The sequence below is a fragment of the Armigeres subalbatus genome, chromosome 3 (genome assembly GCF_024139115.2).
Source record: "Armigeres subalbatus isolate Guangzhou_Male chromosome 3, GZ_Asu_2, whole genome shotgun sequence".
Lineage (NCBI taxonomy): Eukaryota > Metazoa > Arthropoda > Insecta > Diptera > Culicidae > Armigeres > Armigeres subalbatus.
In genome coordinates, this window is record NC_085141.1 from 369406986 (window position 1) to 369419407 (window position 12422).

Sequence of the window (12422 nt, forward strand, 5' to 3'; positions counted from 1 at the left end):
ACCGAGAGTAAATATCACCGGAGCGATCGGTCGAATAAAAACAATAATAAAACTTCACTAACATCAACTCAACGGCCCGTGTTTGATGATCAACCAGCAAGAAAAATTCAACACAAAATAAACTTTTATATCAAAACAACACAACGCAAAGCGAAAACTCCATGCGGAAAACAGAATCGTTTGTACCAGCATTTTGAGAGTTTGAGGGGAAAAATGCTTCAACATCCCTACCACACTGTTACTCTGACGGTTGCGGCGATCTGAGGCGAACTGCGGAAGAGAAACAAGAGCGAGAGAACTTAACACCGGGAGAGAGAGAGAGATGTGGGCCTCGCACGCGCGGGTAACCGGAGAGACTATCATCAGGGCTCAGCGAAGTCAGCGCCTGCTTTGGCATATCGACGTACCGTTCCAGGCACACTAGATTCAGTTTTGAAACGAGCGGCGTACAGAGTAGAGGTAGCCTTAACTTTGAATCACCCCCTTATCGTACTGTACTGTGCCAGAAACCAACCAACAAGAATAGTGTTGTGAGAAGCTCTTGAGTCCCAATTCGAAGTAAAATAAAACAGAAATAGTCAGTTTTTTCCACGCAAGTTCTGAAAAACAGTGCAGAACACTGGAAACTGGCTCGAGCTTTGGGACAGAGACTGATCAAACAGAATCGTTGCTTTCGCGCGTAGTATTTGCTCGTGATTCGCTTGTTGAGCTTACCTGGCTAATCCGTTCCGCCACCGCGTGCTTCGAAACCAGATTGCCGTGAACGCACACCGAGAATCCACATTCGTTGCAAACGTACGTAGAAGTTTGTTCTTGCCCAAGAATATTCTGTGTAGAAAACAAATTCAAATCAAACCGAGGGTTTGTTCTGGATTTTTTTGCGATTCGGTCAAGACAGATTCCAGAAAGAACAAACTTTCGACCAACGAAGAACGAGAGTGAGAGTCGTAGAAATTCACAGTCGTGGATTGAACCATTTCGTGAATGATTGCTATCATATCGTTTGTGCGCTGAGTGATCGAATCGAAATTGAAAGTGATTATTGATTTCTTTCTTTTTTTCTTTGCAGAAAAAGAAGAAGAGTGGTATTTGGTATGCGAAAATAGAAGAGAAGATCGAAGCATAAAATCGAAAAAGGAAAATTTCCAGCAATATCAAAGTGTAGTAGTAGTAGTGCTAATCGAAAATCGTTCTTTGCGAATTGGCAATAGATAGTGCATTTTCAACCATAACAGAGCAATAAAAGAATACAGCGAAGATAAGTGATAAACCAGTGATATAAAAAAAACGGCGAAGAAATTTCACACAGCAAGTGAAACGGTGCCTGCTGCGCAGAGTTCTTTCCTCGTTTCGTTTCGAGCAGATCGGAAGAGGGTGAAAATTGACCGACCCGGTTAGTGCGACCGCCCAATTCTAGGCGTTTTGTGAAGAAAAAAGTCCAAAAACTGCCGCCACGATAGCTAGAAATCCACGGAGAATGTCTACCGCGATAATGCACACCGGGGCGTTCTACGACTTTGGAGATTTTACACTGAAGGTACGTAGCATAAGTTGGACATTGTAACATTGGGCGTCGTCGTTAATTCGGGCGTTGAAGTCGCTCTCTCCGCAGCTTGATCCCCGATTCTGAATTGCAATTTCGATTGTGGGGGCGTGATTTTGATGAGAATTTGCGGTCTACCTACTGCGCATGAGCCAGAATTAGAATCTCAACGACCTGTTGCCTGTGAACAGAAACCGTTGAAATCTTTCGATCAACAGCGGCCTGCCTGTCTGCCTGCCTGCCTGCTGGAGACCGGGCGATGACGATGGGCTGGTTATACTACCGGGATGCATTAGGTAGCTTGCTAGTGGGGGAATAGAAATTCCTGTCGCCATCAAGTGATGCACTCACCAGAAGTGCATCGCTGGATTTTCCTCATATCATCGCTCTGATGGGAACGATGTAATCGAAATCATCTGTTGATTGTGATGAGAGTTTTCAAGTGGCCGGGTCGTTGCGATGGAGCTCAACCCGCAGCCAGTGTGGAGAATGACGAGGAGCGACCGAACAAACAAGAGATATGTATTTTTAGGTGATGCGATCGAACAAAAGAACGCTCGACGACGCTGCTGCTGCTGCCGGGTTGGTGTGTGCGGGGGCAAGGCAGCTTGATATGATAAGCCGAAAGCAAGCACACTCGACCTCTGGTGATGTGTTCTGCTTGGCTGGTGGACCTGACGGGAAATGAATTAGCACTTGTGGGACCAGGGACAACGTGATGCGATTTTTATCGATGCTGATAGAAGTACGAGTTGGTTCTGGTGTTGGTGAAATATTGTCCAACACGCAATATTTATCAATTATCATGGAATATATTTGATTATCTATCGCAATAGATAAAATAGCTGGTCGCGCAGTGATGAATATGCCCGACATGGACGAAAACAAATATTTAATTATCACTAATTCTGGATTGAAATTTGCTGGAATAGGAGAATTAGTTTTGTAAACATGGGTTAAATAACCCCCCGGCATAGCTTCACAAAAAAAAAGATAAGCGCTTGGGTGTATAATCAGATCGTTTTGTCACTTGTTCTATTTGAGATTATGACAAATCTTTGATTAGCGAATTTGGACAAACCATCGCGTGTTAGGTAAACATTTTTTTGAATATGATTTTCTTCGTTTACAAAACAATTTAAATGCCTTTCAGCAGACTATAAATTGTCAGAATAACGTAATTTTCCATCGATTGTTAGGACGTGGCCAAAGAAGATTCCTTTTCAATATTACACATTTAAATTATTCAACTGAACTATAAACCTGCAAAGATCTGTCAACATTATTCAGAATTATTGGCGAATACGGCCTTACAAAATTATTCCACGTGGTTTTTTATGAGCTTCCTATGGAGGCTTTAAAAGTAAAGTCCTTATTCACAAAAAATCGTAAAAGTGGTACTTTGATCCATTGTTTTGGAAAAGAATACACATGAAAGTAGGGTTTGAAACATCGCGTATTATCTAAAACAGAATGACTCATTCAGCGTACTTCTTTATCGACTCACTCATTTGATTGTCACTGCGGTCACTGCTTGCGAAAAAAATAACATAATAGGCCTTGATTATATCGACGTTTGTCGATGAAAATGACTCACAGTTGAGCATCGGACTTTGTTCTTTGTGGTTTATTATTGTACCGCTCATAAAAAATCTACTCCTTCGCTTATTTTAGTCACAACGAAAAATAGGAACCAGAAATTTTTTTTTAAATTTTGCCGCCACTTGCTGGATTCTGGCGGTGAATGCTTTGATAGCATGCTATTTGTACTGCGGATAAATTTTACACATCTATGAGAGCCTTGAAAAATTATCACGAAAGCAACAATGCAAGGCACAATATATTCAATTTATTCCTGTGCAAAAAAATATCAGTTTGTGGCATCTAAATAGTCAATAACAAACACATTTTCAACGACAAATTGTCATAAAGTGGCAGTGAGGCATTAAGTAATAGTGGTCAGAGGGATTAACTGAGTCCTGCAAAAGCAGCCACTGTCTGAATTTTTGTACAAATTTTGTACAGAGAATTAAACTGAATCCTATGAAGGCGGCCACTGTGTCTACATTTTTGTACAAATGGCTGCTTTGTGGTGGCTATACAAAGTGGCCAAGGTGCTTTACTGAATATTATGAAGGCTGCCACTGCCTGAAAATAGTAAAAACAGTTAGTCTGAGATATGGACGTCAGGGGACGGCCAATTTTTGAACAAATGGTTGCTCTGCGGTGTTCATAGTTGCCAGAGTGATAAACTGGATCTCATAAAGGCGGCCACTGTTTAAATTTTTGTACAAATAGTTGCTATGAAGGCGGATACTGTCTAAATTTGAGTCTGAAGCGTCCATAGTGGACAGAAAGATTTACTGAATCTTATGAAGGCGGCCACTGTTAAAATTTGAGTATAAATTGTTGCTTTGACGCTTTCATACAAAGTGGCCAAAGTGATTGCCTTATTCCCATGAGAGCAGCCACTGTCCAAATTTTAGTACAAACTTTTGTTCTGAGGCGTCCATTGTGGCCCTAGAGACGAACTGAAACTTATATTAACTTAGTCTCTTGAAGGCGGCCACTATCTCGATTTTTGTACAAATTGTTGCCATTCAGCGTTCAAAGTGGCTAGATAGATGAACTAAATCTAATGAAAGCGGTTACTTATTTTTTTTAATTAAGTAATTAAGTGAGAACCAGTGTACCATAATTGAGATTGTGACACAAATAGTTGCTCTACGATGTTCATTATACAAATAGTTACTTTGAGTCATTCATACAAAGTGGCCAAAGCAATTGAGTTCTATGAATTGCCATTGCCATTGTTTGTATTTTAGTAAAAAAAAATGTTGCTATGAGGCGTTCATAGTGGCCAGAGGGATGCACTGAATCCTATGAAGGCAGCCACTGTCTGAATTTGAGAACAAGTTATTGCTTTGAGGCGTTCATACAAAGTGGCCAAAGTGATAAACTGAATCCTAAGAGAAGAGCCACTGTCTGAATTTTTGTACAAATAGTTATTCTGAAGGGTTGATAGTGGCCAAAGTGATTCATTGGGTCCCACGTAACTTTGAGACGGCCGCTATTTAAATTTTTGTTCAAATGGCGTTCATAACGGCTAGGCCGGTAGACTAAATCCTATGAAGGCGACCACTGTCTAATTTTTTTTACAAATAGTTGCCTTGAGGTGTTCATACAAAGTGATTTACTGAGTCCTATGAAGACAGCCACTGTCTGAATTTCAGTACAAATTGTTGCTATGAGGCGTTCCACTGGCCACTATGGCCAGAGTGAAGAACTAAATCCTATCTAAATTTGCGTACAAATATTTGCTTTGAGGCGTTCATATAAAGTAGCCAAAGCAATAAACTAAGCTCTTCTTATTATTATTATTATAATTGACATTACATCCCCAGGTTTCTAAGCCATGTTACCATTTTTGCATTCGTATATCATGAGGCTAACACGATGATACTTTTATGCCCAGGGAAGTCGAGACAATTTCCAATCCGAGAATTGCCTAGAACGGTACCGGGAATCGAACCCAGCCACCCTCAGCATGGTCTTGCTTTGTAGTCGCGCGTCTTACCGCACTAAAGCTGAAACTGAGCCGGATATTGTCTGAATTTTAGTACAAATAGTTGTTGTGAAGCATTCATAGTGGCCAATGTGATTCACTGAGTCCCATGAAGGTGGCCACTATCTCAATTTTTGTCCAAATTGTTGCTCTATGGCGTTCATAGTGGCCAAAGAGATGAGCCGAATCCTATGAAGGTGGCCACTGTCTAAAATTTAGTACAAATGTTTGCCTCAAGGCGTTCAGTTGAAGTGGCCAAAGTGATTACGTACGAACTGAATCTTATGAAGACAACCACTGTCTAAATTTGAATACAAATATTGGCTTTGAGTGGCCAAAGTGACAAACTGAGTTCTATGAAGACGATTATTGTCTGAATCTTAGTACAAATAGTTGTTGTGAAGCGTTCATAGTGGCCAAAGTGATTTACTGAGTCCCATAAAGGTAGCCACTATCTAAATTTTTATCCAAATTGTTGCTCTGAGTCGTCCATAGTGGCCAGAGTGATGAACTGAATCGTATAAAGGCAATTACTGTCTGAATTTGTGCAATAGTCGTTGCTTGGAGGCGTTCATACAAAATGGCCAAAGTAACTCACTTGGGGCCCTCCTTAGCCGTGCGGTAAGACGCGCGGCTACAAAGCAAGACCATGCTGAGGGTGGCTGGGTTCGATTCCCGGTGCCGATCTAGGCAATTTTCGGATTGGAAGTTGTCTCGACTTCCCTGGGCATAAAAGTATCTTCGTGTTAGCCTCATGATATACGAATGCAAAAATGGTAACTTGGCTTAGAAACCTCGCAGTTAATAACTGTGGAAGCGCTTAATGAACACTAAGCTGCGAGGCGGCTCTGTCCCAGTGTGGGAATGTAATGCCAATAAGAAGAAGAAGAACTCACTGAGTCCTGCCTGAATTCCAGTTTTTAGTTGCCTTAGGCTTTTAGTTAAGGCTTAGAAAGGCGGCCACTGTACAAATTTTAGCACAAATGGTTGCTTCGAAGCGTTCTTACGAAGTGGCCAAAGTGATTCACTGAGTCCCTCGAAGGCGAACATTATCTCAATTTGTGTACAAATGAGACGTGCTCTAAACCGTTCATAGTGGCCATTTCTGTAAAATGGTTGCTCTTTATCTTTCTTAGTTGCCAGTGTAATTAAGTGAGTCGCATGAAGCGGCCACAATCTCAATTATTGTACAAATGGTTGCTCTTCGGCGTTCATAGTGGCCGAAGAGATGAGCCGAATCATATGAAGGTGGCTACTGTCCAAATTTGAGACTTTCATACAAAGTGGCCAAAGTGATAAACTGAGTCCTATGAAGGCAGTCACTGTCTAAATTTGAGTACAAATGTTTGCTTTAAGGCGTTCAGACGAAGTGGCCAAAGTTCGAACTGAATCTTATGAAGGCAACTACCGTCTAATTTTTTTTGTAAAAATTGTTGCTTTGAGGCGTTCATACAAAGTGGCCAAAAAGAATGACCGAAGCCTATGGAGATAACCACCGTCTGAATTTCAGTACACATTGTTGCTCTGAGGCGTTCATGGCCAGAGTGAAAAAATGAATGATATAAAGGCGGCGATTGTCTAAATTTGAGTACAAATGTTGGCTTTGAGTGGCCAAAGTGACAAACTGAGTTTTATGAAGGCGATTATTGTCTGTATTTTAGTACAAATAGTTGTTGTGAAGCGCGCATAGTAGCCAAAGTGATTCACTGAGTCCCATAAAGGTGGCCACTATCCAAATTTTGGTAAACCGTCTAAGACGAATTAAGTACTGTCCATTTAATTCCACCAGTTAATTTTCGTTATCTTTGCAGATACGTATTTCGACCACAACTGTGTGGTCGTCTTCAGTGTCTTGTACTTGACTCGACTTACGACTAGTCGAGTCAAGTACAAGACACTGAAGACGACCACACAGTTGTGGTCGAAATACGTATCTGCAAAGATAACGAAAATTAACTGGTGGAATTAAATGGACAGTACTTAATTCGTCTTAGACGGTTTAATACATTCCACTAAACGAGCTTAATATATTTTTCTGAAAATGCCCTCAAATTTTGGTTCAAATTGTTGCTCTGAGTCGTTCATAGTGGCCAGAGTGATGAACTGAATCGACCACTGTCTAAATTTGTGTAATAGTCGTTGCTTGAAGGTGGCCAAAATAACTCACTGAGTACTGCCTGAATTTCAGTTGTCAGTTGCTCTGAGGCTTATGGAGGTGGCCACTGTCCAAAATTCAGTACAAATTATTGCTTCGAAGCGTTTTTACAAAGTGGTCAAAGTGATTCACTGAGCCCCTCGAAAGCGAACACTATCTCATTTTGTGTACAAATGGCGTTCATAGTGGCCAGAGAGAGGAACAGAACCCTATGAATGCGGCTGTCAAAATTGTTGTACAATTAGTTGCTTTCAGGCTTTCATACAATGTGGCCAAACTGATTTACTATGTCCCATGAAGGCGATGGCAGTATGCTTATTTGGTATCCTTTTCTTTCCTTCAAGGAAAGAAACCAGAAAAGTATATTGTTCAAAGGGTGTTGAAAAAGCTTGTAAGTGGAATAACAGTGACTTATCAGTACTGCAAGTTTGGTCCTACCTCTTATGCAAATTAAAGGAACGGCGACGCAAGTGCCTTGTCCTATCAGTTTTTGCATTTCTACAGATCTTTTAGAGTGAAATCAGTAGTGATTCAGTTTCATTCCATTCATATTTTTCAAATTTTCATTCATTTTGAACTTTCCGTCAAAAATTTGTATTTGCCCAATCGATTCTATATTTTATTTAAGGTCAACTTCCCCAAGAACCCATATTTTTTGACCCCTCTATTTTAACAATTTGAAACCAAAAATGCTGTTTTAATGCTGTTTTTCAAGATTGGCCTAACATTTGCCCGACTTTGAACGAACATCGGGTGAATTTTTTAGACCGGTTCACATGTGCAGCACTTTTTTGTTTTCGATTTTAAAAATAGTTAGAGGCTTCAAAAATTATGGGTTCTTTGGGAAAGTTGACCTTAAATACGCCAAAGAATCGACTGAGACAATAAAAAGAGATACAATTTTTGACGGGAAAGGTCAATTAAATAAAATCATTTTGTTGCTGCCAAGATTGATCCGTAGATAAAATGACGCATTCGTACACCAAAACAATTGAAAAATCTTTGAATCTCGTGATTCAACTCTGCAGAAAATAGAACTAAGCGTTATACTAGTTTTAAGTTTTTGACAGTTTTCTGGTATTAAAAATGAATCTAGAACCGCTGCTGGGAAAATTATTGAATCAGATTCATATTCAAACTGACAGCCCCGAACGATTTGAATCACTGCTGATTTTACTTTTACAACTGTTTTGAAGCAAGCAAAAAAGTTCTTCAAATCATGAAAAAAAAACTTATTCATCTTCCTACATTTTCTTACTTCACCATTTAGTCTCAAATGCGATTCAAAAGAACGGCAAAAAATTGTAGCCTATTTCACTTCTTTGCCTTTGAGTCACCATGCTCACAGAACCCGAAATTTTAATTCGCCTCGATCCCAGTTCGTGCGTGGCAAAACCTGCCTCACTTGGACCCTTTTTCAGATAAAACCGTTCGATGATAAGAACAATCTCATAAATGACTGTCAAATGATAAGATTCGATTGTTATTATGGCAATTTAATTCAAACAGAACGGCAGCATACAAATTAAATTGAGGCGGCTCACTGATAATATTGTTCTGGTTTATTTTGGAACAACAGATCTAAAGATGATACAAATTTTAATTGGTAACCATTTTTGCTTGTCTCGTAATGTCTCAATATGATATGAAATTGCATTTTGTCGTTAGGTGAATTACCCTTCGTTTAGTTTTAAACTTCATTCAACCATATCGGAAACGGTCTAATTTCCGTTCAAATAAGCCACAACAATTTCACTTTCATTGAACTCAGCAAACGAACGAACGAAAGAGACAGCCATTACTCTGGAGCCGAGCGAGAGATGTCGCCATCTCGAGGGGTCCAATTACCAACATCGGGTCCCTCCTCAAATCCTCAATGAACTCGCGATCGCGAGCAATAACCATCCGTTGGCGGTGGCGGTGGTGGTGGTGGCGACCATTAAAGCAATAAATGAGTACGAATTTAAATAAACGCTGCCAATGATGACGGACGGCATATGGAGCAAGTGTCGACTCGAGTCGACACTATGGCGCCCAACAGTCGCCAGCGGCATTACCGAGTTCCCAATGTGATTTGTAGCGTTTTCGAATAAAAACCAATTAATAATAAAATCTTCCATCGCCGGCCCGGTCCGGTTGACGGAGCCAGCCGTTCGTTGCTGGGAGGGTCGAACCATCATCGTACTGTCCAGCAAATAGACCCGCTGTTGTTGTCGTCGCTGCCGTGATCAGCTGCAGTTATTGGAGGATCTTGTTTTGAATAAATTTTCAGCCAGTCAGACAGTAAGCGAGTGAGAAACACTCGAACCGTGCGAGCGTGCGCGTTCGAGTTCCGGGTGTCTCCCTTCTCTGCCCAAAACAGCAACAACGTTATGGTTGACGTTTATGACCGTGCGAGATGTCAGCGGTGACGAAGACGATGGCAGGCAGAACGGGAGACGCGATTTTGAATAAGACTCAATTTCTTCTCATTTAATTCAATTCTGGAACTGGGTCCCCGGCTTCGCACTGCGACCGCGGTCGGTCGAAGGGGCTTTTTCTTTATCACTTGTCTTCATCAAGCTCAATTGCAGCTAGTTGAGGCAGCAGTTCGCTCCACTTGCAAACGCACCGCGCGCGTAAGCCGGGCTCCGTTCCGCGGCAGCATTGACGTCATGTGGTTTTCCGCAGTCCGCAGTGTTTGTTTGTTTGGCTGATCGACACGGAACTGTCAGATAAATTTTAATTTAGACAAACAAGATTTGAAATGGATGTTCTGATATCAAAATAACATCTAAAACGTGTCTAAAATATCATGGCAATAAATCGGAGTTTTCTCTAAAGATATTCTAAAAAATAAAAATAAAAATGTTAAAAGAGTCGTTATCGATAATTCCTTATCTTGTTGCGTTTTAATGATCTGACTACTAACCGCAGAGCAATCAACCACAGAAGCATTCGTGGAAGAGTAACTTGTTATTAGTCAATCCCTGCATTTATCCAGTGCCAATCGATCATGTTGTTGTGCGATAAGCAGCGATGACAGCATTATAATTAAATGGTACAGTATTCTGTCACTTATTTGTCTCTCGTTATTTAAATGACGCGACGATCCGGAGACTTCTGGTTTTGGTGATTTTTTGTATTGTCTCTAGACGGAAATCTTCATTTCTATTTATGTAAATATTAAGCGGTTGTGAGTTTGAGTCTCGCCGAGACACGTGTTTTTTCCACAAATTTATAATTTGCTCATCCAAAAACACGTGTTCTGTTATTTGCATATTCGCAGCAAAGAAATTTAACAAATTGAATGATTTTTCCAAGAATAATTGATGATTTGCGTCTTCCATGTCAATACAGTCGTGATTTGCTGGTTGGGTCATAACGAACTAGCTAAGGAGTTTTTTTCTTCTAAGTATTATTTATCGGTTAGTTGAGTAAACAGAGCACCAGCATAAACATCACCTGTGACGTTTATCCAGCGCGCAACAAGCGCATCGGGATTGTGTTATGCATAGGGTAACCAACTTATTTTAAATATACTGAAACTCGAAAATTAAAATCAAGTTAAAACTGCCAGGGGATATTAGCGAACTGATCTTACAGATTATACTTAAATCGGTTAAAATCAGTCGGAAATAGTAAAAATTTGCATTTCTGTAGCATTGACAACTGATGCCCTTTTCGAATTTCTATTTAAAACGTGCCATTGGATACATGAAACCCTATATTTATAATCACTTCCTCTATGAGATGCCAATATTAATCCCATTCGAAACGAGTGGACGTGGAAAGTAGACTTTGGCTTCAACAGAAGAACGATATTCTCCGATTGCTTTACTCACAATTTACACTGCGTCCGACGTGAGAAAGGTCAGTCCTCGTCAGGAAATCAAGCTTGATTGAGGCTTTATAGCCCATTGTGGACAGTAATTACTCTTCGCGAGATCCATCGACTTCAAGTCGTCCTTATATAGGGAAGCCGTTTTACAGCGGCACGATCGATTAAGCAATACGCCCGTCCTTCCCGCGCTACCGCGTATCAACGGCACCACCACCCAGTGAAAGTTATACTGTCGCGGCATCGCACCACGCAGGCTCATCCGCCTTGTCTTGTCACATCTGCCCGGCTGTCAGGCTGTCGGACAACCCACCGCCGCCGCGCCGGTAGGGGTGGAAACAAAAATTAAATAACCAGGAGAAATTATGCAAATTTTGTGTCCAAAACTTCGTTACTCCCGCGTTGTTGGTTGATGGTGTTTGGTTTTCGGGTATGAGCGTAATCGCAGCGTAACCGGTTGTTTATTTTTGGTTTCACCGAACATCAACAATCACAACACCAACAACATCCACTGCTATACCCCAGGTGGCTGACATTTCGGTTAAGTGGTGTGACAGACTCTGATCTGCTGGGAGGATGTCGGTTACGGTCGTATTACACTTGGGAGTTTTCGATTGTTTACAGTGTGGAGTTGATCGTTTATTTTTATTTGCCAAGTGGAATCTTAATTCAATTTGATAAATAATTCACCTTCGAATTATTTGACGAATTCATTTCGCTAGTTCTTTTGCAATCCTGTATAGGAAATAAGTGATTATAAAGTATATGAAAGATCTTAAAGTGAAACGACGTTCAAAGCTATGAATCAGTAAAAGCATTAATTTACCTAACATCATAATGATGTTCAATGATGCTCATCTTCGATTTAAATATTTGTACTGAATCACCATCAATTTTATAAGGAAGCACTTCCATAGATCTGGAAACCCGAAATCTAATTACAAGTTCAAGTACAAAAAATAGAGTTCAAAACAATAATCTCAAGCGTGCATTGGTCGTTCAAGAGTAAAATTTAAAAGTGACAATTAACCAGGGATTAATCAAGATCCTCACCTCTAGTCACAAGTGGCGTCCAACCTATGACCAAACGAAATTTTTATTGGGCGCCCCTTTCTTACAGAGGAAAACAAAATGTGCAATACTGACCTAGCGGCTGTTACTTGCAATGAATTGCAGGAACTGACGGGCTATAAAGTGCATCAGGGAGTAGCGTGATTAAACATATACGAAGCTTTTTAAACAAAAAAAAAATCAAGAAGAGAAGTGTTCAAAATCATCAAGTCAATATTTTTTTTATAATTTCTGTAACCACCGTTCGAATATTATTGAAGCATTAAAA

At 40.5% G+C, this 12422-nt stretch overlaps 1 protein-coding gene across 1 annotated transcript in view; it reads left to right on the top strand.

Annotated features, from left to right (window-relative positions):
- The first annotated feature begins 466 nt into the window (after nucleotides 1-466).
- Nucleotides 467-12422, top strand: part of LOC134226410 (protein TIS11-like) — an 84936-nt gene continuing 72980 nt past the window's right edge. The window contains exons 1-2 of the mRNA XM_062707170.1: nucleotides 467-795; nucleotides 1070-1537. Of these exons, the coding sequence (XP_062563154.1) occupies nucleotides 1478-1537 (60 nt within the window). The 5' untranslated portion in view covers nucleotides 467-795; nucleotides 1070-1477. The remainder of the gene's footprint in view (nucleotides 796-1069; nucleotides 1538-12422) is intronic.